This window comes from Amblyomma americanum, chromosome 3 (genome assembly GCF_052857255.1).
Source record: "Amblyomma americanum isolate KBUSLIRL-KWMA chromosome 3, ASM5285725v1, whole genome shotgun sequence".
NCBI classification, from domain to species: domain Eukaryota; kingdom Metazoa; phylum Arthropoda; class Arachnida; order Ixodida; family Ixodidae; genus Amblyomma; species Amblyomma americanum.
In genome coordinates, this window is record NC_135499.1 from 128358077 (window position 1) to 128385772 (window position 27696).

The 27696-nt window shown below is 48.3% G+C and overlaps 1 protein-coding gene across 1 annotated transcript in view; it reads right to left on the reverse strand.

Annotated features, from left to right (window-relative positions):
- The window catches only part of IA-2 (tyrosine phosphatase IA-2), a 528690-nt gene that overhangs the window by 376794 nt on the left and 124200 nt on the right, over positions 1-27696 (reverse strand). Inside the window, exons 3-9 of the mRNA XM_077657849.1 lie at positions 27300-27547; positions 26204-26262; positions 21314-21530; positions 20597-20758; positions 9324-9717; positions 8124-8308; positions 4727-4841 (exon numbers count right to left, since the gene is read on the reverse strand). Of these exons, the coding sequence (XP_077513975.1) occupies positions 4727-4841; positions 8124-8308; positions 9324-9717; positions 20597-20758; positions 21314-21530; positions 26204-26262; positions 27300-27547 (1380 nt within the window). The remainder of the gene's footprint in view (positions 1-4726; positions 4842-8123; positions 8309-9323; positions 9718-20596; positions 20759-21313; positions 21531-26203; positions 26263-27299; positions 27548-27696) is intronic.

Here is a 27696-nt window from a genome sequence, read left to right on the forward strand (position 1 = left end):
ATTCCAAGGAGCAGTGGTAGAGAGTGAGAGGGGAGGTGTTGCAAGTGGTGCAGAGAAGTGGGAAAGAGGTGCGGGGAAACAGATAGGCGAAGTTACGGGATATGAAGAATGCGTCTGGAGTTGTCACCAGTACGTGCTTTGGGTGGAATTGAGGGTCTGACGTGGTGGCCCGAAAGCACTAAGGCATCTAGAACTCTTAGATTTTTTCTGCTTAGAGCGAAAACTTGAAGCTGGCCAACAGCACCCCCTCAACATTCACTTCCTCAACTGACATCTTTTGCTCCACACACTATCCGTTCTTTTCCTCGTTTCCCTTGTCACATCTTCCCCCCTTAAGCTCAATGCAGGTTAGCCAGCCGTTAACAGCCTCCCCCCTCCTGCCTTTTGTCTTCAACCTTCTTCTCTCACACTCCGGTCTACATGACCACCCGGAGCGAGCTCTCTCGGAACCGTCCACTGGATTACCTCCTTATCGACCAGCAGGTAAATACGAGGAGTTTTCGCATACGTAATACCTACCCCACACAAGACAGCTCTTGGGACGGGCTGCAACGCGTGTCCGTTTCATCGTCGAATATTAAGTGCGGCTGCCGCGACAAAACGACGAGGGTCCGTTGGCGGCTCCGCGCAGTAATGCTGCAGGCCCACAGTTTTCCGAAAAAAAAAACGTCGCGCTGAGCAAACGCGCGCCACTGGGAAGAGAATGCTGAGTACCCCGGTGGCAACGCGAATGGGACGCGCAGCCGTGCGGCTCTGTTGACATCCAAAGTCTTAGGCAAATAGAGGCCTGGGCGCTGGGCCCGGACGCCCTATTGTGCGGGGCCGCGCGTCTAATAAGGCTCCTTTCTCCGTCCAGTGGACTTTTAAAATATGCTCGGCCATTGCCGCCGCCGAAGAATTCACTTGGCATTGTTTTTTTTTACTTTATACGAGATTGTAATTAGTCGCCCAGCTAGAAACATTACTTCACAGTTTTGTTCAGATCCTTGTGATCTCCTGTCCCTATCCTTCCCGACTTCTCCAAGTATGCTTTCTTCAAAAGAGTGAGTGACGTCTAAATTGGCTGGTCGTCTTCCTGCATCGCCATGAATGCAGAAATTTAAAGTAACTGACCAGCCCAGCACACAAACGTCTGTTTCCAGATTATATTGGGCGTGTCCGCGCCGTCGGCTGGCTTAATTATCCTGAACTTCCTGCGGTTTATTACTTGCGTCACAAATCAACGAGCCCTGCATTCTTCACCTCTATGCTGGAAGCAGCGGATCAGGACAGGCATAAATGCTCAACGTTCATTTTAATTACTCCTGTTCGCGTATTATCTCGGCACAGCAGGAATCGTTTTAACGGTATCTTGAATCAGATAGTTTCATCTTTCGGCTTTGTGTTCGCGCGCACGTGCACATTCATCATTATCTTTGAGAGTGTGAAAATTTTAAGATATTTCGTAGTTCCTACCCCGGCGAATCATTCTCTTTCCCCCACAGTTACCGCGTTGCAATAGCTCGCACGCTGAAGGTTTCATTACAGGCAATCGCTGAACACGATATACGTCATAAAATGGTGCTGAGAGTTTGAGAAATTTATACATCCTTAACTATGAGCATGTACAATATATGCACGAAATGAAATGAAAGCCGGCACGGAAAACATGTGATCATGTTTACTATTACACGGTGCATTAAAGAGCCGGTGCTCTACGGTGAAGTTTGAGCTTGCATACCTAAGCACACTTCGGAAGTGGTTGCTCATTCTAGTAAATCTGCAAGCATCTCACTTGCATCCAAGATAGAAACGCTGTTCCAGAAGTGTACATCTGGGTGTGTCTTAGAATAGCTCCTTTACCAGCGATTCATTTCACTCATCGTCCGTTTGTTAGTGATCCCTGTTAATAGTTTGCTGATAAAGCGATAAAATTCTCGCCCAGATGAAGACATGTCCACTTGTCGAAACGTTGCCAAGCACCCGGAGGTTATCCCTCCCTTATTTACTTTGTGATTATCAAGGACCATCCGACCAGCCTCTCTCTACAATGGACTCCTCGCCACAAAGCTGCCACAAAGCTAAGTTGAATGGAAGTAATATCCAATGACAGTGCCGTTTTAAGCATGCATGCTTTTGGCTCCCGTTCTTGGCAAACTGGGGTGAACATCCTCCGAACATGAAAAAGAACATGAAGCCAGACTTATACGAAGCACAACACAACTTTCTATTCCAATGGAAGGGATCAGAAAAAAAAAGAAACTTACTATACTTATAGCCCAGAGCGCAATTCGAACCTCTGGCGGAGCAGAGATCAGCTCCACTTATCGCTGCCTTGAACCTCATGAACGTAGCGGCCTTGGATCTTAGACAGCCATCGCCGCAACTCTGAGACCTTGGCTCGACTAACTATCCACGTATCACAAACTATCAGACTGATGAAGCGCATCGCCACTCGCCGGCAGGCCATGCTGGAAGCCGACCTCTGAACTCTTCTGCAGTCATTCGTCTTAAGCCGAATAGCCTGCACACTACCCTACCTCTATCTCACGACAGTCCAACGCAATGAAGCGTATGATTTCATTCGCCCGGAGTACCGCACAGCCCTCCGCCTACGCCAAAACACCTCCACAGCCAGACTTCTGGCACTGGAGGTACACAGTGCAGCACGCGAGATCTGCGAGACACATCTCATGCCTCAATGCGAGGATCTTTCTGAACCTCCGAGCGGTTCGGGGTCGTGCTGCTCAGCTCCAGCCTGGCGACCCGGCTCCGGACCGTACATTAAGTTGATTGTGAATTTGTATGGCGCAAGGGAACCTTGGGCTAAAGACCTCCATAACACAAGATGTTTTTGTGTGGTAGGGTCGAGGACTCATTTCCCAAGTATTTTACCTTAAAGAAGCCGAGAACCAGGCCAGGGGAAAGCTTGTACCGATGGTATCCCTGGTGGGTAGCAGGGGGCACTGGGGATTGAACCCCACACCTCCCGCATGTGGGGAGGATGCTCAAATAATTAGGCCACCACTGCGGTACCCAAGCCGTGGGGCGGGTTCTCAAGGCTTCCCAAAACGAAGGGCTTCCGGCCACTTATCACGGACTCAAGACTACCCACAACAGCTCCACAGGCTGGTGAAAAAAATGTTTATCCTTCTACCGTAATGGTGCTTGTAGAGTTGCGAAGGAGGGCTAAGTGATTTCTAACGCTATCGCGTTAGGCTCCCCAAAATTTCTTAGGAGTTGATAATTTTGCGCTTCGCCTTCATTAAAGTGTGACCGCAGCGATCGAGATTGAACCGGCGTTCTCAGAATCAGCGGCGATGTTTTCGACTGCCGCTGAGATAAAAATTGGCTTTCAGGAAAGAAAAGGAACAATATACGCACACCTGAAACGCGCCGTTAGGGACGAGATAAGAAAGAAGTGAGAGAAGAAAAAAGAAAGAATCAAGGGCAGAAGTGCAAGATTTCAGATTATTTAAGACACCCGTGGTTTCATTAGAGATCCGCGACCACATTTTTTGCAATTGCGTCCACATGCTAGTCGATGGAGCGGCGGCAGCGTTCAGCTGACGCGAACGTCCCAGCGTTTTGTGTAGCACGTTCCAGCACCTTTCACGGCTCGTGGCGAGGAGTGGTCACGCAGGCCGCTACACACAAAAAGTTGCAAATGAAGCTGAGCGCGTTATCTCTCGCTAAGAAAACCTAAGGAGAGAAAAGTGGCTGATGAGACAGGCTCCTCAAGACTGCAGCGCAGCCTCCAGTATCTATGAGCCGTTCTAGACTGCGCTACGTCATTCGGCCAGAGCATGCCATGCTTCCATCAACTCTCGGCGACGTGCAAGTCCAGCTTTCTTGGGCAAATATTTTGAAAATTGAAAAATTGTGAGACACTGTTATGAAAATATTGAAGGGAATGGTCCACTGTTCTGATATGTTGCAAAATCTTTCCTTTAAAACGTTTCCAGCGATCGCATCGAACCGTTAAGACTCCCATAAAAAACCAATTGGGAACGCTTTTCACGACAGCAAAAACGTGAATAGAAAAACAAATACAAGACTGCCGTCGGGTGACCTGCAGATATATTTATTGTTATAGTGAAATCTTACATTGGTATGAAAAAATTGCGTTCACAATCGGTTTCCTCGCTCAAAAATTATTTTGCCCAGAATTTCTGGGTATGTAGACTGTGGACAATTACCAACGGTAGTTTTTTTTCGCTAAGCAACTCCCAACCACTAAAAGTATTTTTGTCTAGAAAACCTCATTCAACGCAGACAAGCACGCTGGTTGCTAAAGGATACCGAAAGAATTTTCTGGATCGGCAGAGAAAACAGCACAAGAAATCAGAAGGAAACGGACGGCACAAAGCGATTTTATAGGTGTTATTGTGAGCATATTTGCCGCCTACAAAACAGAGATGCGGGATAGAGAAAAAAAGAAAGAAAAACTGCGCACAGTGGAGGCCGCGATGCCCACACCTTGAAGCACGAAATCTTATCGGCTCAGAGGACAGTGTTCTTCTATTCCGTGGTTCCTGTAGGAAGATGCAGCACCTTTGTGACCCGTGGTGACAGCAGTGCAAATGTAATAGTCTTGTCAGCTCTCTACTTAGTTGCTGCACTATGGCGCTTGCCTAATTTGTTTTCATTTTACTGACGCTGTATGGATCTGCCTTCAAGTAGTAAATTAGCGCGTAAACGAGAGGTATAAACCGAAAACGAATAAACGCATGTGGCTACCACTCACCGACTTCCTTGAGATGGTCAAGCACGGCGTCCTCTTTTCCAACGTCGTCCTGGGTTCCGTAGCGCATCTTGTTGCGCTGCTGCTGGCGCATCATCATCCGCCGCACATTTTCAACCTGCGAAGGGTGAGCGCCAAGAAGCCTGTAGCAGACACCGACAGAAATTTGTACTTCCTGAACTGAACGAAAAAAAAAAACGAAACTATATTCCGCACCTTTCACGCAGCGTTTCGCGGCCGGACAGAAACATAAGTAGTCGGGCACTTGTCTGCGTTCCCTCAAATCTCAGCGCCATTTTAGATATCAATGTCAAGGGATGTCAGCGGAAGTTCCTGCTGTGTTTGTCAGCGGTAAATCTAACGCTGAACGTCATAGCCCCTGAGGTAGCGAAGCAGAATTAGTGCGGACTTACTTGAAATAAAGTCTGTTCTTATATCATTTAGCAGCAGATATCATTATTCAACACAATATTTTGCTTCTGTTTTTTTCTGTACTGCAATGTGCTTTATGGCTTCTTCTTAAGGTGCCACCACTGACGACTAGCGCATTGCTTGTTACGTTCATCTTTCATTGCGGAAAGTGTTCAAGGATCAAAATACTTGTTCACCGAGTTAAATCACTTAAAGAGAAAACGTTGATATAGCTGACTGCTTTACTCCAAACAACGCTGGCAATCATAGCGAAAGCTCCACATTTTTCACGTGCATGCTGACCGAGTATCCATGTAGTGCCGTCTCATAATTCCTCCTCCTTTACGTGAGCACATTCCCTCCAGAAGCAAGCGCGAGTCATTCGCAGCATGCCATCACTTGTGATGTCATTTATGCGGACAGCAGAGCATTTTAATGCATAAAGTAGTGTAATAATGTGCTACATGTGCAGCACACAGCGCAATGTATCGAAACGCACAGTACCAAAACGACAGCGCAGCATAATGAATCTTTACCAATTTATTTCTCGGAAAATTGCGGGAACGTAAAACCTGCTAAGCGTACTTAATTATTGTTGCTACAAGTGCTATCCTACAAATGTATGCTCGTATGTAACTTTTCACCGCATGCGCATCACGTAATCTTTAACATCCTCGTTTGGACCAGCTGGCCGGGTAGTTCGGGATGCACGCCAATGGTAGCTTGTACTGCCTTCTTACGGCGAGGTGGTACATATGGGCGTATAGTAAGAAAAACTGATGGCTCTCCGCTCCAGGACTATATTTTGGCTTTCTGAACCGCTCATGTTGACGTCATTTTTACGAACCCCACAACATCCCGTGAAAATACTACCAGGTTAAACTCTGTTTTCAACAGAGGATGCCACTTACTCCTCCTTTCAGTGTTTAGACACTTTTCTTTTTAATGTGATGTTTATTGCCACAGGGCATAAAGGATATGAAATGAGGGATGATGAGGAAGCTGAAATAAATGAAAAAAGGTTGGCTTATATAATAATATCAACAAGCGAACGATGATATGGCCCCTGTGTCCAAGCGATATATGAATCAGGATTGTTCGGTGAGAGACCCACTGCCGCCAGGTGCCGAAACACTTGTTCAACTTGTTCCACTTGTTTTGACACTTGTTCCAGTCGTTTAACCAACTTACGCCCCAACAGCGAGCGCCAGACTGCGTACAGTATCCGGACTGTCACGTCGTACGATTCGCCTCAATGCTTTTCTTGAACATATGCATAGTAGGGATTCAATGTAAGCTTTACACTCTAACTATAGCCTGAAGGGGGCGTTCTTCTAATGGAAGGATAAATTTGTCAACACGTTAATGACATTCGCATCCGGCTTTGATCAGTTTAAACAGCTAATTCTCAAAGCCGGATTAAGTGCGTCTAGGTTGCACTTTTTTCTTCTTTTTCTTTCCTCTTCGCACTAAGACTAAAATCAATATGCCAGAGCCAGCTAGCATGAGATGTATTGCTCCTATACTCAGGCTACTCGGCGCAATATGGCAACATCGCCAAAATGAAAAAAAAAAATGCACGTAGTAACGAAACCTCCAATCAAAAGGCACTTTTCCCTCCAAAACGCAGTTAGGCTTTAGAATTACCCAGTCCTTCATTTTTGACATTTTTCTTCTAATCAGTGCACTCGTTAAGCTAAGAAGTACATAGTCGCGCATACCATGTGAATTGCGTGTCAGTTCAATGAATTTACTAATCGGATCACTGAAAATCCCAGAAGAGGAGGGGCAAGCGAAGAAACCACTTTGCTCCTGGAGCTAATGTGACTCCTAACAGGCTTAGTGCTACAATTTATTTTTCTGTTCCTTCTAATGCACACATTGCGCAACCAATTTTGAATATAAACGGGCAGAATTGCAGCAAGACACACGGTCGAAAGAACATTCCTACCACCTAATGACGCTGTTTTGTTTACTCTGTCGACTGAGAAAAATTATGCGCGACAATTGTAAACAATGAAAAAAATGGTGTTCAAAGAACGCGGTGCTGCGCAACATCGCCCTTGAAAAATACAGCACGTCAGGTGGAAAGGTTTTGAAGCTAGTCGTGAAGAAATTACCGCATAAAATTATAGCAGCAGACTGTTTTCAGCGTAATGTTATGCAAAAAGGAGACTATCTCGCTTCAGCAAACTTAGTATTTTTGGGGAGGGGAGGGGGAGGTTAGAGGAAAATAAAAGAAGTCTTAGTTTTTATGAACGACAGTACCTTTGAGCCCGAACCATAATATAACACAACCAAGCCGTAACCTGAGTTTTAAAAAATTGTGTTTTTTGAGTAAAGGAAATGAAGCAGCAACTGTACCAATTCTCCATAGACACCTCAACTTCGCTGTGTGAAAGGAGAGGAAGGTGAGACTGAAAGAGCAAACAGATGCTATTGTGTACTGCTTCGGAATGATTTCGACTACCTGGTGTTTGTTTTTTTTACTTACACTCAGTCGGCATGTCTAAGTCAGTCAGCGAGTGCGTATACATCAACGAGCGAGGGAGTGCTTGATTGATGGTTTGAGGAAGTTAGCGTGGAAGTGAATCGCATGTGAGTGAATGAATTACAGCCTGGGGGAATGACTTCACTTTGGTATTTAATCTTTCAACTTAAATGTAATGAGGCGCTAAAGTTTGATAAATGCTCTGCTTTTTTGGTCCTCAGGAGCTAGATTATAAGCACATAGCCCATCTACTTAAAGTTAATTTCCAGACCCTGAAGGAACATAATGCACGTACTCCCAACCACGCTGTGAAATGCAACACAAGTCGAGATGTTTAAGCTTTTGAGGGCTCTTAAAGGACATGAGTGAGCCGCTACTGTGCATCTGCTTTAGTATAGCTTTCTACCTTGACAACCGGTCTCTTCAGCGCCACAGAAGCTATACAGACGCAGCTGAGAGTAATCTCGTAGTAGCTCGCTAGCAGCAGCGCAGGCTCACGTTTTCCAGCGACGTCTCCGACGAGTCCGGCTCGTGGTAAAAGTAGGTTGGCCCCGGCTTCTTGGTGTCGTAGCGCATAGGCCTCCGGAATGCAGGGTCTTGGCGCACGCCTATGTCGAGCAGTTCGTCGCCCTCGTAGGCTCCCGTCGGGTAGAGCGTCTCCTTCGGGAACTCCATCCAGCCGTCTATTAAGGTGCGATGGCAAAGACGAGAGGGAAGTTGATAAAGCGCCCGCACGACGCTTATGGCTGCGTCAAAATCAGCTAAGCGTTGACAGCAGCATGATATAAAATTTAAAAAAGGCAAAAAAACTGACAGTTAGCGAAAGCGATGATTCTCTCTCGCAGTCCAACTTCCCTCGAGGTAAGGCAGCTGCTCTTTATCCTAGGGCTCCAGTAGTCAGCCAGTCCCTTCCAATCATCCTTTTTACATTTTGTATTTTCGCGATAGGGATAATGATAATTATCATGACGTTTTGTTTATTTAGGCGCCACACGGGCTCACTTTTGCAGCAAAAACCTATTGCAAGACAAGTAGGTACAAAGAGTTTGCCCTGTTCATGAATTTTTGGAATTCATTTTCAGTATTATACTGGTTATTTCGGTGGGCTGAGTATTTACAGCGTTACTGCGCCAATCCTTTTGCTGCCTTTTGTCGTTCAGAAGATGAAACCGCAGCGTGGTGTGATCAGACAAGGGTTCAGTGCGCGGCTAACCGCGCTTCTCCTAAACAGTCGAAACCGCTTTGTCCTTGCAAGAACGTATATTTAACTGGACCATAGAAAGCTCCGGACAAGGGCCTGACGACAATAACGTTCCACGAGTTCATTATTCTTTTTCCTTCATAAAATTTCATCACCTCTTTTTGTTCTATTTGCGCTACCAGCGGGCACTAGTTCTCGCTACGCTTTCCACTTTTCTAAGTCGTATTTCATGCGACTCTCTAGGGTAAACAACATCTCCAAACATGTAGGTTCCCAGTCAAATCCTCAGATCAAACGAGAATTATTCACTGGAAAGACCACAGACCTGCTTCAGGTTTACTGGGCGGGGGTGACGTCGTTGAGCTTTCGGTTACAACACAGCACTACATCGACTGCTATAGATTACGCTCTGCAAAACATTTTCGAAGGAGCGAGCACTGCACAACGAGAAAGTAAGCACAACGGCTCTTAGCGTAAACAAATCGTCCTTCACGTACCGAGCCTCAGCGCGTCCTCGTGACTGTCAGTCCAGCCGTGCGGCTTGGACTCCCACGGAGCTGGCGGCCGGTCCATCGCCGCGGACGACGACGCGTCGGCCGCTGAGCCGCCGACGCTGGAAGCGCCGATGCCAGCGGAGATTCCGCCCATTCGGGATGATGCGGAGGAAGAATCCTCAGGCACCGCGTCGTCTACGGCGCGGCCTTCTTCGCGGGTGCCGCCGGGCGCCGCCGCCGAAGCAGGCGTCGCGGCCGTCTCCGCCGCGGGCGCCGCCGCCACGTCGTCTGCCCTCGCTTCGTCGGCCTGGTTCAGGGGCACCCACTGGATTCCTTCCTCGGTGAAGATGGGACGCTGGTCGAGGTCAGACGACAGCTCGGTCTCCACCACGGGGACCTGAATGGTTCCACAAACGCTGGCTCTTGCAGGTTCTTCTTTGAACAACGTTCTCCACCTGGTAGCCCTTTCAAACAATGGGTTAATTACCGCTTCGAAAACCTAAGACTCAACCAGTCAGGCAATGGGTAGGCAGACCTTAACCGTCAGTTATAAAAAAAAAAGACTTTACACACATTTTTCAGTGATAGTAAGAAAAACAAGACCATGAGGGAAGCCTCACAGCCTTTTACCTTCATCTGGAAAAAGAACTAACCTCGATATTTCTATAGCTTCGTGCCCTATTCTCTCCAACTTCCTTTCACGAAAGAGCGCCGAAAATAAGACTGAACCAGGACAAGCCAGGTACATGCAATGACAAAAAAATTACACATTTTCGACAGCGCCGCTTTACGGCTCACTAGGTTCATTTGGATATCATGGTCGTTGCCCAGCAGGTCAATGCGGCTATATTAAAATGCGGCATACAGTGCCCACTACGGAAAATGCCGCCATAAACGCCCTGCACAAAAAAAAAATGACACTGTCTGGGAGGTTTCGGTACCTTTCCTCGGCATACGCGGCCGTGGAACTTTGTTTACGCGTCGTTCCTGCTATGTTTTGTACTGTGTTCAAAGGCAAACCCGCTCCGAGCTTGAAAGCTGCATATTAAAGTTCCGCTGGTGTGTACACAAAACTGGGGAGGAGTAATGGGCTTGTTGGCAGGGATTGTGACACTCGTATTTTCGATAATTCTTTAGCAAGAACGACCATGCTCTCTCGACCACCCATAAAACTTATAATAGATCCATAAAACTCATTCATAAAGGCTTATCACGGTGGGTGTCTGTGGAGAGGGCCCTTTCCCATTACTACAGTTATCGGTTAAGCCACTCAGCCGATGCTATGATTTCGTAATGAGAGCTATCTATAAGTTAAGAAGTTGTGTGAGATAGCTCTAAAATTTCGCTGATATTTTCTTTCTGCGCCAGATATTATAACATTTATAGTTATACCCATTAAAGATAAATCACTCATGTAGACTAATTACCCCAGATATCTCTGCGCCAATCTTTGCCGACTCTACCTTAGGAGCTCGTACACCACGCAGTGAATACATTTAACTCGATCTATTTTCCTCTGCCAAAATACCGGACGGTCGTACGCTTAGCCCTCTCATGTTATATTCGTCTTGATTGCATGCGCTTCAATATTCATCACTGGATGATAACACGTACAAAACTTTTTTTCGTTCTTTTCTCTTAACGAGTCGGCCCATTTCCCGTTCACCTAGTTCGCCTCATTTTGTAAAGCTGCTTTCACCGCACTAGGTGTACAATTGCAGCAAAGCGCGCTGCGCAGAAGATTTGAAGCAAGAAAACACCGAAATCATCTCTAGCTGCGCTCTGAGAGCCACAGCGTTGTAGCCGGATCAATATGGCAGCGCAGTTATTAGTACACAGAACCCTACACTGTTCACTTCCTTTCAGACGGTTGTTTGAATGCTTCTAATATATGCTCCCCCCTAAAAAAATGGTGAAAAAGCGCCTCCCCCCTTCCCTCTTCCCCTTTCTCACTTCTATCCAAGCATTTCTCCTTTCGTCTATATTCTCACCGCTTTCTCTATCATGCTTTTTTTCTCCTTTTCCTAGCGCTCTCCGCCATTTTTTTTATTTTGTCCTTGTACACCCCTGGTGCATGGCCCGGATCTGGCTGTCACCACAGAAATGTGCCTTAACGAGCACGGATTAAAAGAATGCCTGCGGGCTCTAAGTACACGAACATACAGCGATGAAGTGAGCCTAGGATGTCTAAACGTGTAGCTGTATGAATACTGAAGAGAGAGAGTTGCTTCTAGAATGGTCGTGTCTGCTTTTGCAGTGAGGTGCACTTCCGGAAGAATAGATTATCTGGGGCATGAACCTTGTTTGCAGGTGGTGTCAGTTGCAGCGGTCCCGTTTCCGTCAACTTTGAACTTGCTGCCTTTTTTTTAACAATAATGAGTCTAATAGGCAGTTTCAAGCTGCATTACAAAATAAAACGTTTAGGGTAGAGCAAACTTCGGGCATTTGGGGACACACGAAACGCCGCCGGCGCAGCGCAGTACTTTCATTTGACCAAGAGGTGCAAGCAAAGGTTCCACTGAGGATGCTCGTTACGAAATTATTAAGGAAATGTATTACATCCCCCTCTCGAAGAACTTGCTCTCGTAGTTTGGTGGCCTGTGGCGACGCCACATTCGACAAAACCCCCAAGAGAGTTGCCAGCGCTCCTGTTTGCACCTCACTCTGCACTTTCTAGTCTGAGGTAAATAAGTTACTGTTCTGCATAGTCCGTAGTTTTGTGATAAATCATTCTTGTCTACACCCGTGACTTCAACTTTGATCTATTGTGTGATAAAACATGCGCCCCCAGCAATTACTGACCAGAGAACTTATTTTTCGCTAAAGTAGCATGCTTTGAGGTGTTTTTCATGTGTTCCAGAGGCTACAAGGGGGTGTTGAGTATCGGTCCTGCAAAGTGACGTCCCGTTTACACACTGGTCAGCGCTTACGAGAAGGTGCTGAGACGCCTTCATTTCCGATATGTTGGCGAGTCTATATTATGGAATCTGATAAACAGAAAGGAATGCGAAATGTAGTAGAGCGTTCCTGGCCGTCATGAATAAAACGTAGCGTGCTCATAAAGAAAAAAATAGAACTAAATAAAGGTCCATCAAAATTTCGCAATAACCCGGTACGGTCAAAAAGAAAAGTAAATATTTTAGTGAACGCACTTAGCGGAATCTCTGGCCTTCCTTTCTACAAAATCCGATAAACCCTATTTGACGTATATCGTTTTGTACCGTGAAGTCCTAATTTCCTGACATTAACAATCTGGCGCTTTCGTCACACTGCCTCAGCCATTCATCGAGGAACGCCGGTTTCTCCAAGCTGGCGGCTATGCCAGGCTAGGCCCTCTGAGCGTCTGTCTAAAGAAAAATTTCGGGAAGGCGTGCGCGTCTAGCTCCTGGTTCTCCGCATTATTTGCTGCGTAATGAAGTGAGTAGGAAGCTTGGCAAAAGAATGTTGCTTCAAGGAGATCCGAACCATTGCAAGACAGGACGGTGTCAGGCAGTGCACAGAATTTTAGCATACTGTATACAGCAAGCGTTACTATTTACCGCTCACCGCCAGACGCTGAAGCGCATTTACCCCCGAGGCGACTAGGCACATCTGCGCATGTGCTATGGAGGATCGCGGCAAAGGGTCAGTGGTAGCGGTAGGTGTAACACGCGAAGCTAAAGCTCTCTAATGATGCCATGAGTACCTCTCCCACCCTGTGCTCTAGCTGAAACCTGCGCCGGTGGATAGCCAGTTCATGGTTACTTGATGGCTATTTTGACATGCCATGGCTTGGTCATAGATTGTTTGGATTCGTACCATCGACTATAGCTCGGTTACGAGAACAGGCGTCACCGGAATGTGCGCCACACAATAGCTCAGGAAGTATGATGAGGTGTGTGAGGGTTCCCACTTTGCAGCAAGCGGCACTTTGGCTGTGAGAAGCGCCGCAGAGGGAAGTCCGGATTAATCTCGGCCACCTCAAGTCTTTCGACGTGGCGATAGCGTTAAGTGGCTTAACATATTTTTTTAGCGCGCCGCTCTCAGGCGTTCGTTCCTGCGTTGAGCAGCCTGCCTAGGCGTCGGACTCGGCGTGGCTAGAGAAACCATCGCATTGGAGGATAAAAGAGAGCAAGAGGAGAGAGGACACGGGTGCTATAAAGACGGCGATAGCGAAGAGAGCGTGGGGAGGAAAGTGGAGAAGGAGGGAACAGCGGCAACGAGAAGGGCTCCGTCTTAAGGCTATGACGCGATGTCGTTAATGGATTAATGCCCATATCTGCGGAATTGGTTGCTCTGTACTTTACATTCATAGATCACTAGGAGTGGTAGACCCCTGAAACCACTCCTGGCGCAGTGGTGCAGAGGTAAACGATGCGCCACTACTCTGCGATGGCAGGTGCTGCAGCCGATGGAGCTTGTCAGATGCAGGTTGCTCTTCCCGAGCAACCTCTCGAGGCCAATCGATAAATTAACTGCCACGCGCCACGATGGACAGTATGCGCACAGTGTGGTCGGCAGGTTGTGATGAGGTCTGAAGGTCCCGTGACATAGGTGGCCAACCTGCCACCATGGCTGCTTCTGTTGGGATTTTTCGGGGACTTTTCGCTCCCAACCAAGGACGCAGACGGAGACACCGGCTTTTCTGCGACACCAGATCATTAACGTCATCGCGTTAATATTTAAGCTCCAGTCAGGAAACAATCGAATTAGTATCGCAGGTCGCCGTTCAGGCAGTTTTTGCCGAGATTGTGGCTATCCGATATGCGTGCGTGCGCTCAAAGGCCACGTGGACCAAATAAATTTGCATAAGTGAAAGGCATTCATTCTTCGTGTATTGCGCATTCTAGACGTAAAGAAGTACAGCCTTACTAAAAGGAAACTTTCTGCCTATTTCCTATCCCCACAAGACCGACTGTAGAAAAAAGGCATTACGTTTTGTTCGCCAACAAAACTGCAACACCGATGAGCATGAGCGGGACAAGCGGAGACATGTATGCTACAGAGGCCATCAAAACTTTCTCGCTCCGGCGTCCGATTTTAAAGCAGGGACACAAAGGCTCTGCTCGCACACAGTGGCATAAAACGCACAGAGTAAAAAAGTGACCGCGCGATAAAAAGAGAAGAAAAGCGCCCATAATGTGGCTGATGGAACGAGCGAGCGCGCAGTGACACCGTTTTTCACGCACCGAACACGCCTCGATGCTGAGAGCGTCGGCCGCGTGCATCAACACAGAGAAAGCGCCAGGCAGCAGAGCTGCAGCACCATAGCCTGGTGTGCCACTCCAAGGACGCACACAATAGAACGCACGCGATAGCGCTCGGGGAACGAAAAATAAAAACGAGAAGAGGCAGCACAAGCCGCCGATTCCGCTTATTGTCTTTTTCCTCGACAGGTGACAACATTGCGCCGAATTCCAAATACGAGAGCGCGCCCGGGAAGATAAAGGACGGGAAAGGGGATGTGCGTAAGAGTGGAGGGAACGTCAGCGGTGGGCGTCCGGGTACGACGTCGACGGCCGGTGGAAGCCAGCAGCGGGTTGACAAGCAAGCCGACACAAGCCGACGGCGGAGCGCAGTCTGCTGCTGTACGAGCATCCCTTCCCGGCCTACCAGCTTTCCGCGTCCCTACGTCCTTGCGCGCGGCGTTTCACACGCCACCAGTTTGCAGACGACCCATGCATACGGGCAGGCGCGTACACAGCTCGCTAACATCGCAGGAAACGTGTGCTTGTGCGCCCACTGTGCGGAGAGGCAGCAACAGCAGCGGCAGCATCGGAGAGATGCTGTTCGCCGAGGACTCCTCATCTCTGTGCGAGCGGAGTACAACGCTCCGCCGCGCTTATAGTAGGTGAAGGCTCGGCGGCTGCGGCCGCGTCGTCGTAGCTGCGAGGCTCGATCCGACGGAGACAAAAGAAGCCCCCATCCCTCCCTTCAGCCGCCTTCGCCGCCATGGGAGCGGGTCTCCATGGCGACGCGGCTAATGCTCGTCGTCCAGGTATGCATAAGTGGCCCTGTCCGACGGCCGTCCCTGCTGGCACGTATGTGTGCGGGCCGCGCCGTACGTGTCGTGCACATACGCACACACGCACACACAACACACACACGACGCTTATTGTTAGAGCTTCGGTCGGCGGCATGCTCACGGAAAACACAGCCGAGAAGAAACGGCACAGCGGATTGAAGACCACCTTCCTTCGGGCCTAATGTCTTCAACGACGCTTTAGGACAACTGCTCGAGAGGAAAATTAAGTGCACAAAGGAGTTAGAACCCAGGCTTTCGGGAAAGTAGAGAAATAACTAGCCACGTGGAAAGAGGAGAAAAAATTGGAGGACGCTTAAGCTTCGTCTTTAAGAGTGAGACGCGACCACGTGTTGCAGCGTTGCCGAGGAGTACACGAAACGCCATTGCCCGTTCGGCGCGACGCGTGGCCCGTTGTACAATTTAAGGAAAGGACGCCTGTCTGACATATCACGGCGGACACCCGAACCGGGTCGTAAGGGAAGGAAAATGAAATGAACAATTGCTTTTAAGGAAAGGAAATGACGCCTATCTCACATTTCTCTCTGGACACGCGGATCGCGCCGTAAGGGAAGGAAAAATCGATCGATCAATCAATCAATCAATCAATCAATCAATCTAGCTATCCTTCTATCGATTAATTGATCAATCGATCGATCGATCGATCAATCAAGCAAGAAAGCAAGCAAGCAAGCAATCAATTCATCAATCAATCAATCCTTCACGCTGTCGCGTTTTAATCCCTTCCTTTACGGTGCGGTTCAGGCGTCCCCCGAGATGCGCCATTTTTGGCTCACGGCCAAAGATGCCGACGCCGACGCCGACGACACCGGTTTTTCTGCGACACGAGCTCCTTAACGCTGTCGCGTTAAAAGGCGTTTAGTTTAGTCAGAAACCATTCCACTGGGCTGCCTCACGCAACGTAAGTGCCTGCCTATGTCGAAGTAAATGCAGGAGCCGGCTCTGCCTCCACAACATTTCAAGAAGGCTTTCAAAATGCTGGACTTTATAGGGCCCCCGAAAGATGTACCTCGAGATGGGCATTGAATAACACAGACGAATATATTCCACCCGTTTTGCTTTACAGTCTTGAGCTAGGAGCAGGTGCGTCGGGGGCGTGCTGCTCTCAGCTTAGGTAAACGCGATTAAAAACAGCTGCCTAATCCCTGTAGTATTTTCCGTTCCCACTGATGGTTCCGGTTTCGCCGTGCAAAGGCGCAAAGTGTATTCAGGCGGGTTTTTCTCGTAAACCATGCAACTTTTTTCGGTATATATAAAGACGATATAGAAAGTTTATTACGTAGTGGTACATCAGAAACCTTTGAAGAATCGAGGATATAAACGACAGAGGTACACGCGAAAACAGATATACGTTGAACATTATGATGATCTTCTGCGACGCAGCAGCTGGACTCCGGATCCATTTTTAAACTAAGTTAGGATGAAATATTGTAATGCAAGCGCATACGCACGACATAAACAGCGCGACACTATGGAAGTTTACCGCTGCGTGCTTAAGTCTAAACACTCAGCAATAATGTACAAAATTTTCTCATCGAAGTGCGCAGGAATCATCTCCTGAATACTTCGGGGTCTGAAAACGGGAGTCCGTGCAGTGTCGCTAGAGCGTTGCATATTTGGGCCCTCTGACACTGCCCCTTTGCGCATGCGCGCTTCTCCTCCCCTGCCGAGTCCTGGTATGTACCGGTTAAAAACATGCGCAGTTCTTGTTCGAGACAGCTGCAAGCGCCCGCCGCAGTCACACAGCTGCCACCTAGCTTGTGCGGTAGGCGTCTCGCGGTACCGGATCAAGCCAGCAGCGTTCACGTGTTTTCAACCAGTTTACAACGTAGTAGGTGCATTTTCTCCCCCTCGCGAGAGGGCGCCAGATCTCATGAAAAATGCGAATTATGGCCAATATTTCCTACGCACAGATCTTTCCCACCGAGCACAACATGCAAATGAGACGAAGGAAATCTAAAGGAGGAGAAACGATCCGTCCTAGCCCTGCAGGCTCAGTGTATTACGATTTCAGATTTCACTTCGTGCATTAAGTTCCCGGGTTCGAACCCGACCGCGGAGGCTGCGTTTTTATGGAGGAAAAACGCTAAGGCGCCCGTGTGCTGTGCGATGTCAGTGCACGTTAAAGATCCCCAGGTGGTCGAAATTATTCCGGAGCCCTCCACTACGGACCTATTTGTTCCTCTCTTCTTTGACTCCCTCTATCCCTTCCCTTACGGCGCGGTTCAGGTGTCCAACGATATATGAGACAGATACTGCGCCATTTCCTCTCCACCAAAAACCAATTATTATTATTATTATTCGTGAATTAAGTACTGAACAACAAGCCTGAACATTCGACCCGCGCAATGTCACGCGTTGTGCTCTACTTCCTTGCAAAACTTACTTTCGCTTCGAACTGAGGTGCTCTCCAGAAGAGGAAAAAATATATTCTGCTAAAAAACAACTCACCCTTGTTGCAGTTAAACCTAATTTCCTTTTGATGTTCATCATGATGACGTGCTCAGGGCATGCAAGAATACCCGCCACTAAAATCAAAGAACGTTTAAAATACCAACGTTTTCCAGTTCATTGAATCACTGTCCCTCTCTGAGGACCGCCATACAACAATCCCTTACGCCCAACCTCGGCTCTACGGCCAACAAATAACAAGCACGTGGCGCAAAAAAATGTCCGACGCTCACAGAGCCCGCGTTCCATTCCATAGAGCGGCAGCATCGTACACGGTTTGACGAGCAGTGAAGTATACCGTTTTACGGCCGGCAACCAACGCGCTGGCGCCAAGCGAAGCTCCCAGCTGCCAAACGCTAGCCCCAGTACTGGCGTCAACCATTCGCCTATTAGAAGCTTTCCTAGTTCCCGTTCCAACAAGGTAAGCCTAACGCGCTAGTCCTCCTCCCCCTCTTTCTCTTTCTTTTTACCTGGCTGCTGGGAAAAAAGAAGCCAAGCGCACAACCGACGCAACCACCCGGCAAACCATCGCGACAAAACGGCTCTTCGGGAGTCCAGACACCCCAGTGCTGCCGCCCGGTGCCCAATTTCTCATCGGCAGCGCCGCTAGCCACCCAGGCGCTCGCGGAAAAAGCCGGCAAAAACGGGCCAGTACCACGCGCCGGCGAATGACGACGGCGACGAGCGAGCGAGCGCGAATGAATAGGATATAACCGGCAGTCGTAGTCCCGGCTAAGGCTCGCCGAGCGAACTCCGGGCCCCCGCTCCGGCCGTCGTCCCATTTCGCGGACATCCCCTTTAATGAGCACGGAATTGAACGCTCCCCCGTGAAACTGTGCCCTCTGCGATTTTGCCTTCCCACTCACCCCGCTTGCCCAGCATCCCCCGTGTGCCGAGCGGTAGCTCTCCGACCCCTGTGGCCCGTTTCCGTGCACACGCAAGACGACTGACTCTCCTCTCTCTTGCCTCGCATTCCCTCCACAACACCCGATTCCTTTGTCCCTCTTCCTCCCGAAGCGGTCTCCGATTGCTGCTTGCAGCGGCTTTAATCACAATCTTTCGCTGTCGTGAAAATTCTCCTTTCGGAAGTTTTACGGTTCACTCCGCGTGACGGGCAAAAAATAAGGAAAGACCTTGGGACAATATGGAAAGCGCCGAGCAAGGAATGACCGTAAAATGCGAGGTGTTCGTGTCCTGTAGGGAGGGACCAGATGCCTTCCTTTACTTTACGATTTCCGCGCGGCCGCGAGCGTAAGTAGAGGCAGAAACCGGGAAAGGAATACTGAACAATGCCGGATAAAGAAAGATATCTAAAGACGGGAAAATAGAAGGACAGGAAACGAAGAGACGACCTGCGTGTTCGCGCGGTTCACGTATGTCTTCAGGTTAAGCTAGTCACTCGGTGCATGCGGTCGCTACGGGTTTTTTTTTTGTTCTTATTTGTTAAGAAAGCTGAGCGCGCACCTCCGCGGCGCGTTTTGTTTTTACCCGGAAGAAGTAAACTTCGCCGGGTTAATATTATATTGCAAGTATTACAAACATAATTGCCCCGGGGGTCCTTTCGACGCAAGGTAATTGTGGGCGTCAAGTGCACACCAATTTGGTTGTCTTGTGCCCAAGTTCAGCTTATAGTAAGTGCTTTTCATGACCTTGCTTCGACCCGCCGCGGTGGCTCAGTGGTTAGGGCGCTCGACTACTGATCCGGAGTTCCCGGGTTCGAACCCGACCGCGGCGGTTGCGTTTTTATGGAGGAAAAACGCTAAGGCGCCCGTGTGCTGTGCGATGTCAGTGCACGGTAAAGATCCCCAGGTGGTCGAAATTATACCTGAGCCCTCCACTACGGCACCTCCTTCTTCCTTTCTTCTTTCACTCCCTCCCTTATCCCTTCCCTTACGGCGCGGTTCAGGTGTCCAACGATATATGAGACAGATACTGCGCCATTTTCCTTTCCACAAAAACCAATTATTATTATTATTGACCTTGCTTCGAAGTGACCAGAGCTGTCAATTTCGTGATGGTCGCAGTTCAGTGAGGATCGCCTGCCGTTACCTTGCTTGGAAGCATGTTATGTAACATCTGTAGTTTAACATCGACGATCACGCAAAGAAACGCAAAAAAAAATATTTAAATGACCCTCGACATTTTGCCCTCTCCGAAGGCCTCCTTTGCGATGTCTCTCACGGCCCGTGTGCAACTTTGAGACGTCAAACACCGCATACCATACCGTACCACTTCTGAAAGGTGGTCACACTCTAAACACAAATAAGCCTAAATGGGAGTAAAAGGGGAATAAGATGTCTTCTAGCGAACTTTCTTTTAGGGGTAGGGTACGCTGTCCAAGTGCCGGAGTACATTTTGATCACTAAATATACGGAATGGATACTCTACTCTTAGCAATGAAGCCATATTTTCACTGCAAAACATGTTACAGTTAGCACATGAAGGGGGGGTCTTAAACGAGGCACCGGAGGTTTTCGGCTTAGCAAATACAGGAGGTTGAAGCCTTGGTTAAAATCTTCGTGCTGCTAGAACTTTGAATGGCTTGAAAGCAGTAAGTATGCCGTACTTTTGGTGATGGAAATTTACCCCAGGGCTTCAAAAACGTACTCTGCCCCCCCCCCCCCCCCCCCCTAAAAGAGAGTGCACTAGAGGGAAGCTTACTTTCTTCTTGCTCCTGTATAGGATAATTCGTATTTAAGAGTGAAGGTGTTGGGAAGATTGCTCAGAGGAATCATCTCGTGGTACTAGCCTGCCGCCCATCTCGTAACTTGGTGTGATCAACGCGGGCCACGACCGCACTCACGTCTGGTGGGATGAAGACGTCGTAGCGGTCCCTGTTCTCGTCGAGCAACGACGCCGTGTCCTGGGCCACCTGGCGCAGGTAGTTGAGCACGCCCAGCACTTCTTCGTTCTCCGCCGAAGCATCACCGGTCTCGTTCGAGTCGTCCTTCGCCACTTCCGCATTCTGCAAGAAAAATATTTGAAAGCAGACAAACGTAGAGGCATCATAGTCTGACCTCAGACCACTGGAAACGAAACCAGAAATAGAGAAAACCAAGAAACGAATTATGACTTCTAATCTAATCTCAAAATTTTTGGCATCGTTATTGTGCAAAGCAAAATTTAATAAAGTTAAGAGATGTGCAAAGAAATGCTGTTTAAAGTAGCGTGCAGTTATCATTTACAAGGAAGCTGCAGGCGTAAGATGCTTTAACTTTGACTGTTGTCAACCTTAGACAACGTCTACTTTACATCCCATAAAGCTGCTTCTTGGTAGCTTGGCAGTGCTCTATGGAAAAAAAGTCGCGGACTGCGTTATGCGCCTGTTTATGTGAATTTTCACTGTGCAGAAAACCTGAACTAGCTAGTGTTTCGTCTTTATCAGGAGTGCTATACTTCACTGTTGGATGACCCTCCAAAAGCGACAAGGAAGTCCCAGTACAGGTTGATTTTATGTTGTAGCACAGCGTGACGAAGCTGACAAAACAATTCGACGAAGACACGGTGCTGAGAAAGTCACCTTGGCCTTCCTCTTCATGGCCTGCGCCTTGAGGGCGTCCTTGAGGGCGGCGAGAGACGTGGCGGCGTCGGAGACTGCCCGGTCCTCGGCGCTGGCTAGCACTTCGCCGGACGCGAGGAAGGCGCCCTGAACGGCCGGGACCTCCAGCGGCGGAAAGTACACCTCGTCGGCGAACTGGGGCGCAGCGCCTTCCTTCAGCCCGCTGTTCGGCGTGAACCTGCACCGATTGGAGGAGCACTCGTTATGTAACCCAAAAGAGGAGTATTTCGCGAAGATAACTCGTAATCACCATCATCATCAGCCTAACCCAACTCGTTGCAGGACAAACGCCTATCCCATATCTCTCCAATTAACCCTGTCCTGTACCAGCTGAAGCCACCCTATCCCCACAGACTTCTTAATCTCGTCCGCGAAGCTAACTTTCTGCAGCTCCCGGCTACGCTTGTCTTCTCTTGGAATCCATTCTGTGGCCAGGACTGTCGGTTATCTTGCCATTGCATTACATTCCCTGCCCGAGCCCATTTATTCCCCTGGATTTCGACTAGGATATCATTGACCCGCGTTTCATACGTACTGACCCACTCTGCCCTCTTCCTGTCTTTTAACGTTACACCTATAATTTTTCTTTCCATAACATGCTGCGTCGTCCTTAACTTAAGCTGAACCCTTTTCATTAGATTCCACGTTTCTGCCTCATATGTGAGTACCGCTATGATACAGCTGTTATATGCTTTTCTCTTGAGGGATATGGGTGAACTTCCATTCATGATCTGAGAGAACTGTCCAAATGCCCTCCACCCCAATTCTTAATGTTCTAATTTTTTCTCTTTCATGATCCGGATCTGCGACCACTAACGGCCCTAAGTAGACGTATTTCCTTACCAATTCCAGCTCGTCGCTACCAATTGCAAACTGCTGTTCTCTTCTGTGACTGTTGAAGATTACATTGGTTTTCCGCATATTATTTTTAGATCTACCGTACAGTTCAAGCTTTGCAGTTAATCTCCTGAGTGACTTAGCGAGGCAATGTCATCAGCGAATCGCAGATTACTAAAGCATTCTTAATAAGCTCTTATCCCCAACTGTTCCCAATCCAGGCAAGTACCACCTATAGAGAGGCGGTAAATAGCACTCGGGATATCGTGTGTACCTGCCTGACATTCTTTGCGTAATTTTACTGCTGACTTTATGGAGGACTATGGTTGCGGTGCGGTGGTTATAATTATCTTCCAGTATTTTTCCATGAGGCTTCTCTAAAACCCTGGTTCCGCAATACCTGCATGACTGCTGAGGTTTCAATCGAATCAAATGCTTTCTCGTAAGCTATGAAAGCTATATATAGGGGAAGCTAACTTACGTTGTGGTTAACAATACAGCGTTTTTTAGGTGTTGGAGGTGGCATTCCTGGTGACTACGTCCGACACCCGCATTCGCTAAACGACCAAGATGAAACATGTACCTGTTCTATTGTCACAGCAGGATACAGGCACCAAAACACATTACATCACTACACACTACCGCACTTCATTATTACACAATAGCAACAAATTAGAGTGACTTGTTTACCCTGCCTTGCTCCTCGAAGCACGCTTGGGTGCATCTCTACGACTGCACTCTTTCTTTCAACACCGTGGAGCCGTAGTAGGCTTCCAGTCTATACGCATATACTTGCAACTCCTTGCCTATGTTGCTGGGAGAATATGTGGTTCGCAAAGCAAAGTCACAGACATCGCTGTACTCCTTAAGTGTGAGGAAACGCTTTAATAGGGCTCCAGGTGCGTGTACAGCTACATGATCTCATGCGCATGTGTTAACTAAACTCTGCTTGTACGCAGTGAATGGGAGACCGGGCTGATTCTATATAGCCCGCGCAGATCCCAACATGCTTTTCGCAATCTTTACTATCCATATTGCAGAAATGAGGCGGAGGCAGATTATCCGTCGTGTGCCCCAATTCATATATTCATTTAATTAGTCATCTCTCTATAGAGGCAACAGAAACATTATACCATTATTTCTTAGTACGCTTTATTTAAAGATAAAAAGGCAAACGTTTTTATTAAAGAAAAAGCGATTTTCGTGTGGATTTATTACAGTCTAAACCAGAGAAATTTGTTTTTGTCCTTCTAACCGGTATGATGAAAACAATTTCTTGTTCAAAACTGCACGTAATGTTTACATTTCTTAGTCTGCAGTGGGTCTATTTAGTCCGCAGTGGGTAGTCTTAGTGCGTAACAGATGAATAAATTCTTTGTTAGTTACAAAACGCTGAAATGTAAAAGTAGTTACCGCTATGAAGCTATACAGAGATAATAGTTGCGCAGAAAACACTTAGGAAAGTCATAGTTCGCACAAAAAATAGAAAGCAGCAAACAAGATAATTTGAACAAAACTGGAAAAAACAATCTCAAGCATTTGGAAATGATATGGCGATCGATGTTAAGCGTAAAAATAGCACCTTAGCGCTATTCGCTGAATATTTGTTCATTAATTTTTCTTACTGAATAAAAAATGTTAAAATGAGTGCTTTGCTCCTTGGCATTATTCAAGACGCAAATCCGAAAATTTCAGTTCTTTTACACGCAGGTGAATAGTGCAGCAAATCCCCGTTATTTATCTCCTCCAGCAGTTAGTGACATTTTTGTTCGCTAACCAACAGACACATCGGTAAGTAATCAACAAGACTTAAGATCCTCTTTTGAGAGCAGTGGGTTTATATTTTTCGTCACTAGGCCCCGCAATGAATGCTTCTGTAACAAGGCATAAATGTTTCCACTTTCTCATCGACGCGAATTTCGACCCAGCACAGTAAAATCCTCAGACTGTGGCTTACAGCAACCGGGAGCACTCAAGGCATGGAAAGCCTCGTTTCAATTCCTGAGGGTGTCGTACTTGTGCGAGAGACTGTGGGTTTGCAGTACGCTTGCCCTCACCTGACATCTTTGATCGTCACCTCATGCTTTTTTTCTTTTCACACCCCCTCTTCCCGATCTTCCGGTGCGGAGTAGCCAAACAGAACTCTCTTCTGGTTACCCTCTCTACCTCCTCCCTCTTTCTTTCTCCCTCTCTCTTTTTGTTCTATTCAGATACGTGTCTCGTCTGAGAACCCACAGTTGGCTTCCTTTCTTAGGTTTAGTTCTATTCTGTCGGTTATGTTATCACTTCTGGTCCCAAGCAAGCACGCTGTGCCATGCAGTGTACACCGCACTCCTATTCTGCAATAACCCTTTGCACTGTTTGTTTTGCGCGAGTATGTGTTTATGTGGCATATGTACGTTTCTACAAGCTCGTACCCACTATTCACATGTAAGCAGTACGGGACGGACATAGTGAAGGAAAGGACGAAGTACAGCCGCCTAAACTGACGCGCAGCGACACGTCTGAGAAGCGCTTCTCTAGTGAAATCGACGAGGCAAAGCAGAGAACGCACAAAACCGCCCGTGTCACCCCGTCCAAGAAAAAGGGCGATATAATAAACAAGCGGGAAAAGTGTTGCTGGGAGGAAAACGAGGGTGAATGAAAGGGGAAAAGCTGGGCAAGCAGGGAGGGTTGGCTACGGAGCCCAAGCGAGGAAACGGATACGCCCGGCAGCCGGGTCGGGTATCCTGAGGGAAAATTGCCTTTGCGCTCGCGAGACGCCTGGAAAGAGAAGATGGGCTGCCGGGACCGATCTGCGCCTCGCCCGCCGTGGGCCCCCAACGCTGGCCACCGCGTCGGCGGCAGTCGACGGCGTTGACGCCACTACAGGAGCAGGGAGGAAAGGAAGGTGAGCGGCCGAGTACAGGGGGTGGCAAGGCCCGCACGGCGCAGGATCGGCTGCCGACGCCAGCAATAAGAGCAACAGACGACTACGACGCAGAGAAATAGTGCCAGGAGCTAGCCGCTGAAGCGAGCCGTGAGACAAAAACATGAAGAGCGCGAAGCAAGTTGGGGGAAAAGAGGCGCAAAAAGGAAAAGCGCCGAAGGGCGCAGGACACGGGAGAAAGGGAGGACGGATGGGGAAGCGTGGGTGGAACGGGACAAGACGAGCGCAGTCCGGCATCTAATTCGGCTCCCAGGAATTCGCGAGATTAAAGGGACAACGTTTGTTTAGGCACGTACCGCGGGAGACACCGCCTGCCAGGGTGCAGCTTACTATTTCGTGGCTTGTTTTGTTGTTTCTTCTTCTTTGGGCTTCCTTTCTTTCTGGATCTTTTCCTGTCATACTGCGTGCGTGCGTGCGTATGTACTTGTGTGTGTGCTTATATGCGTGCACGTGCGTGAGTGTGTGTGTGTCTGCTTGTGTGGGGCTTGTGTGCTTGCGTGCGTGCGTGGGTGTTCGCATGTGCTTGTGCGTGTTCGTGTGCGTGTGTGCGTGCGCTTGTGTGCGTGTGCTTGTGTGCATGTGCATGTGTGTGTGTGTGTGTGTGTGCGTGTGTGCTTGCGTGTGTGTGTGCGTGTGCGCCCGTGTGTGTGTTTGCGTGTGCGTGCGTGCGTGTGTGCGTGCGCGCGTGTGTGTGTTAGCTGCTGCTGCTGACAGATAGCTTGTGCTATCCAGGTCTTAAGACAACACACTCCCCTCCATAAAGCATCTACGACAGATTAGGCTGTTCTGTTTAAATTTCTTCCATAAAAGAGTCATTTTCATCACCTACAATTTTTTATTTTTCTACATATTCTCGAAAACAGGCTGAGGCAGCCACTACAGGTGCTCTTGAAACAGAAATGAGGTACTAGTAAAAGAAAGAAGGCCACGTAAGTGGCAACGCAAATGTCGACCTGAGTACCAACGGGAGCGTACTGTTTCCGTTGAACTGTGCTTAACCAAGCAGAAGTTGCATCGTCAAGACCGCTAGCGCCCTACACTGACACGAGATAACATGTCCAGTTAAAGAACAAAGTATTACTCACTTGATGAAAGCCAAGTCGTCGGGGCTCAGATGTTCAAGCTCCATTTCTATTTCGTCAGACTGCAATAGAGACATCAGCAAAAACAAGTGAGAAATCTGTATTCTCACTCTAGCCTGCTCCGTCTGTGTCCAAGCAAATTTTTCTGTCCCTCCCCCAAAGTTCACGTAATATATATAATGCATAAAAGAGTAATTAATAAAGACTAATAAGGGATCTTTTAAGCCTTGAAGGCTCGAACTACAGTGAAACACAAGAAGAATGAAAAATCACAACGATTTTCATTTACAAATTTCAAACCCATCGTCACCTCTTGCACAAATGAGTCAAAAATATCGTTGGCAGTCGCTCGAGATAAAGGCATTTTCTTTATCGGCACCATTTGTGTGCTAATAATAAAAAAGCTAGCCTTTAATCCTTATAGAGGCAGAAATCTGGTACGGGATTAGTGCAGAACGTTGAATGAGCCATGAATCAGGCAATTTTTTTCAGAATTATTTAATTGTTGAAAGCAGCATCACGATCTCACGCAATCCCGGGAGAACCAGGAGTAGCATATGAATGCTGCCTCAGTTCCACACTCCCATCAGTTGCGAAGCTTTGTGATCCATGATCAATTTTTACAGCTTCATGGTGGCATCATGGTTGTTGTGGAGCCCTTAAACTTATCTTCGCCCCAGCACTTGGGTGTTCGTTGATACGCCGCAAGCGTCGTCATAACCAAACAACCGCCAGAAAGTCTCTTTTCAATTCATAACCGTAGTTGTTAATCGTGAATACTTTATTGTGCAATCCATTAATCACACAATTGAAGAAAACAGGGACATCTAATTGCGTTGTATGTTGGTGATGCGGAAGCATTACAACTGTTGCTGGCTTCACCAGAAGCGACGTCACTTCCGGTCTGGTGACGTCACCTCCCTCCAGCCAATGGTAATTATCTGGTCTGGTGACGTTACCTGCCTCCCGTTATATGACGGACGGCCAAGTGAGGCTTTTAAAGCTACCGCATTAATAAACTCGGCCTTATTTCTCCGTACACAACTACACGACCTGCACGCGTGTCAGCGGTTTCAAAGGGAAGACCAACCATACTCACCACGATGGGCAGCGTGCTACGCAGTGTGCGCGCGCAAAATCCGGGGTCGTAGAGGCGCGCGTGTCGGATGGCCGACAGCGCCGAGCGCACCACACACTGGCTGTACACGTGGTGCCAGCGGTAGCCCTGCGCCCAAAGTCGCTCCAGCTCGGACTCGAGCAGCTTGGCACCACTCGCGTCCAGCGCAGGGCGCCACAGGTCGGCCGCGCCCAGCCGGGACACGCTCTCGCAGCGGCCGAACAGCCCATCTGCGAACGGTAACAAAAGGAGGGGCACGGCATGGTATGGTATGGCACTGTACGGTACGGTACGACACGTATGGGATGGTACGGTGCGGCACGGCACGGTCCGGTAGGTACGTCACGGTATGGTACTGCACGGAACGGCACGGTTCGAT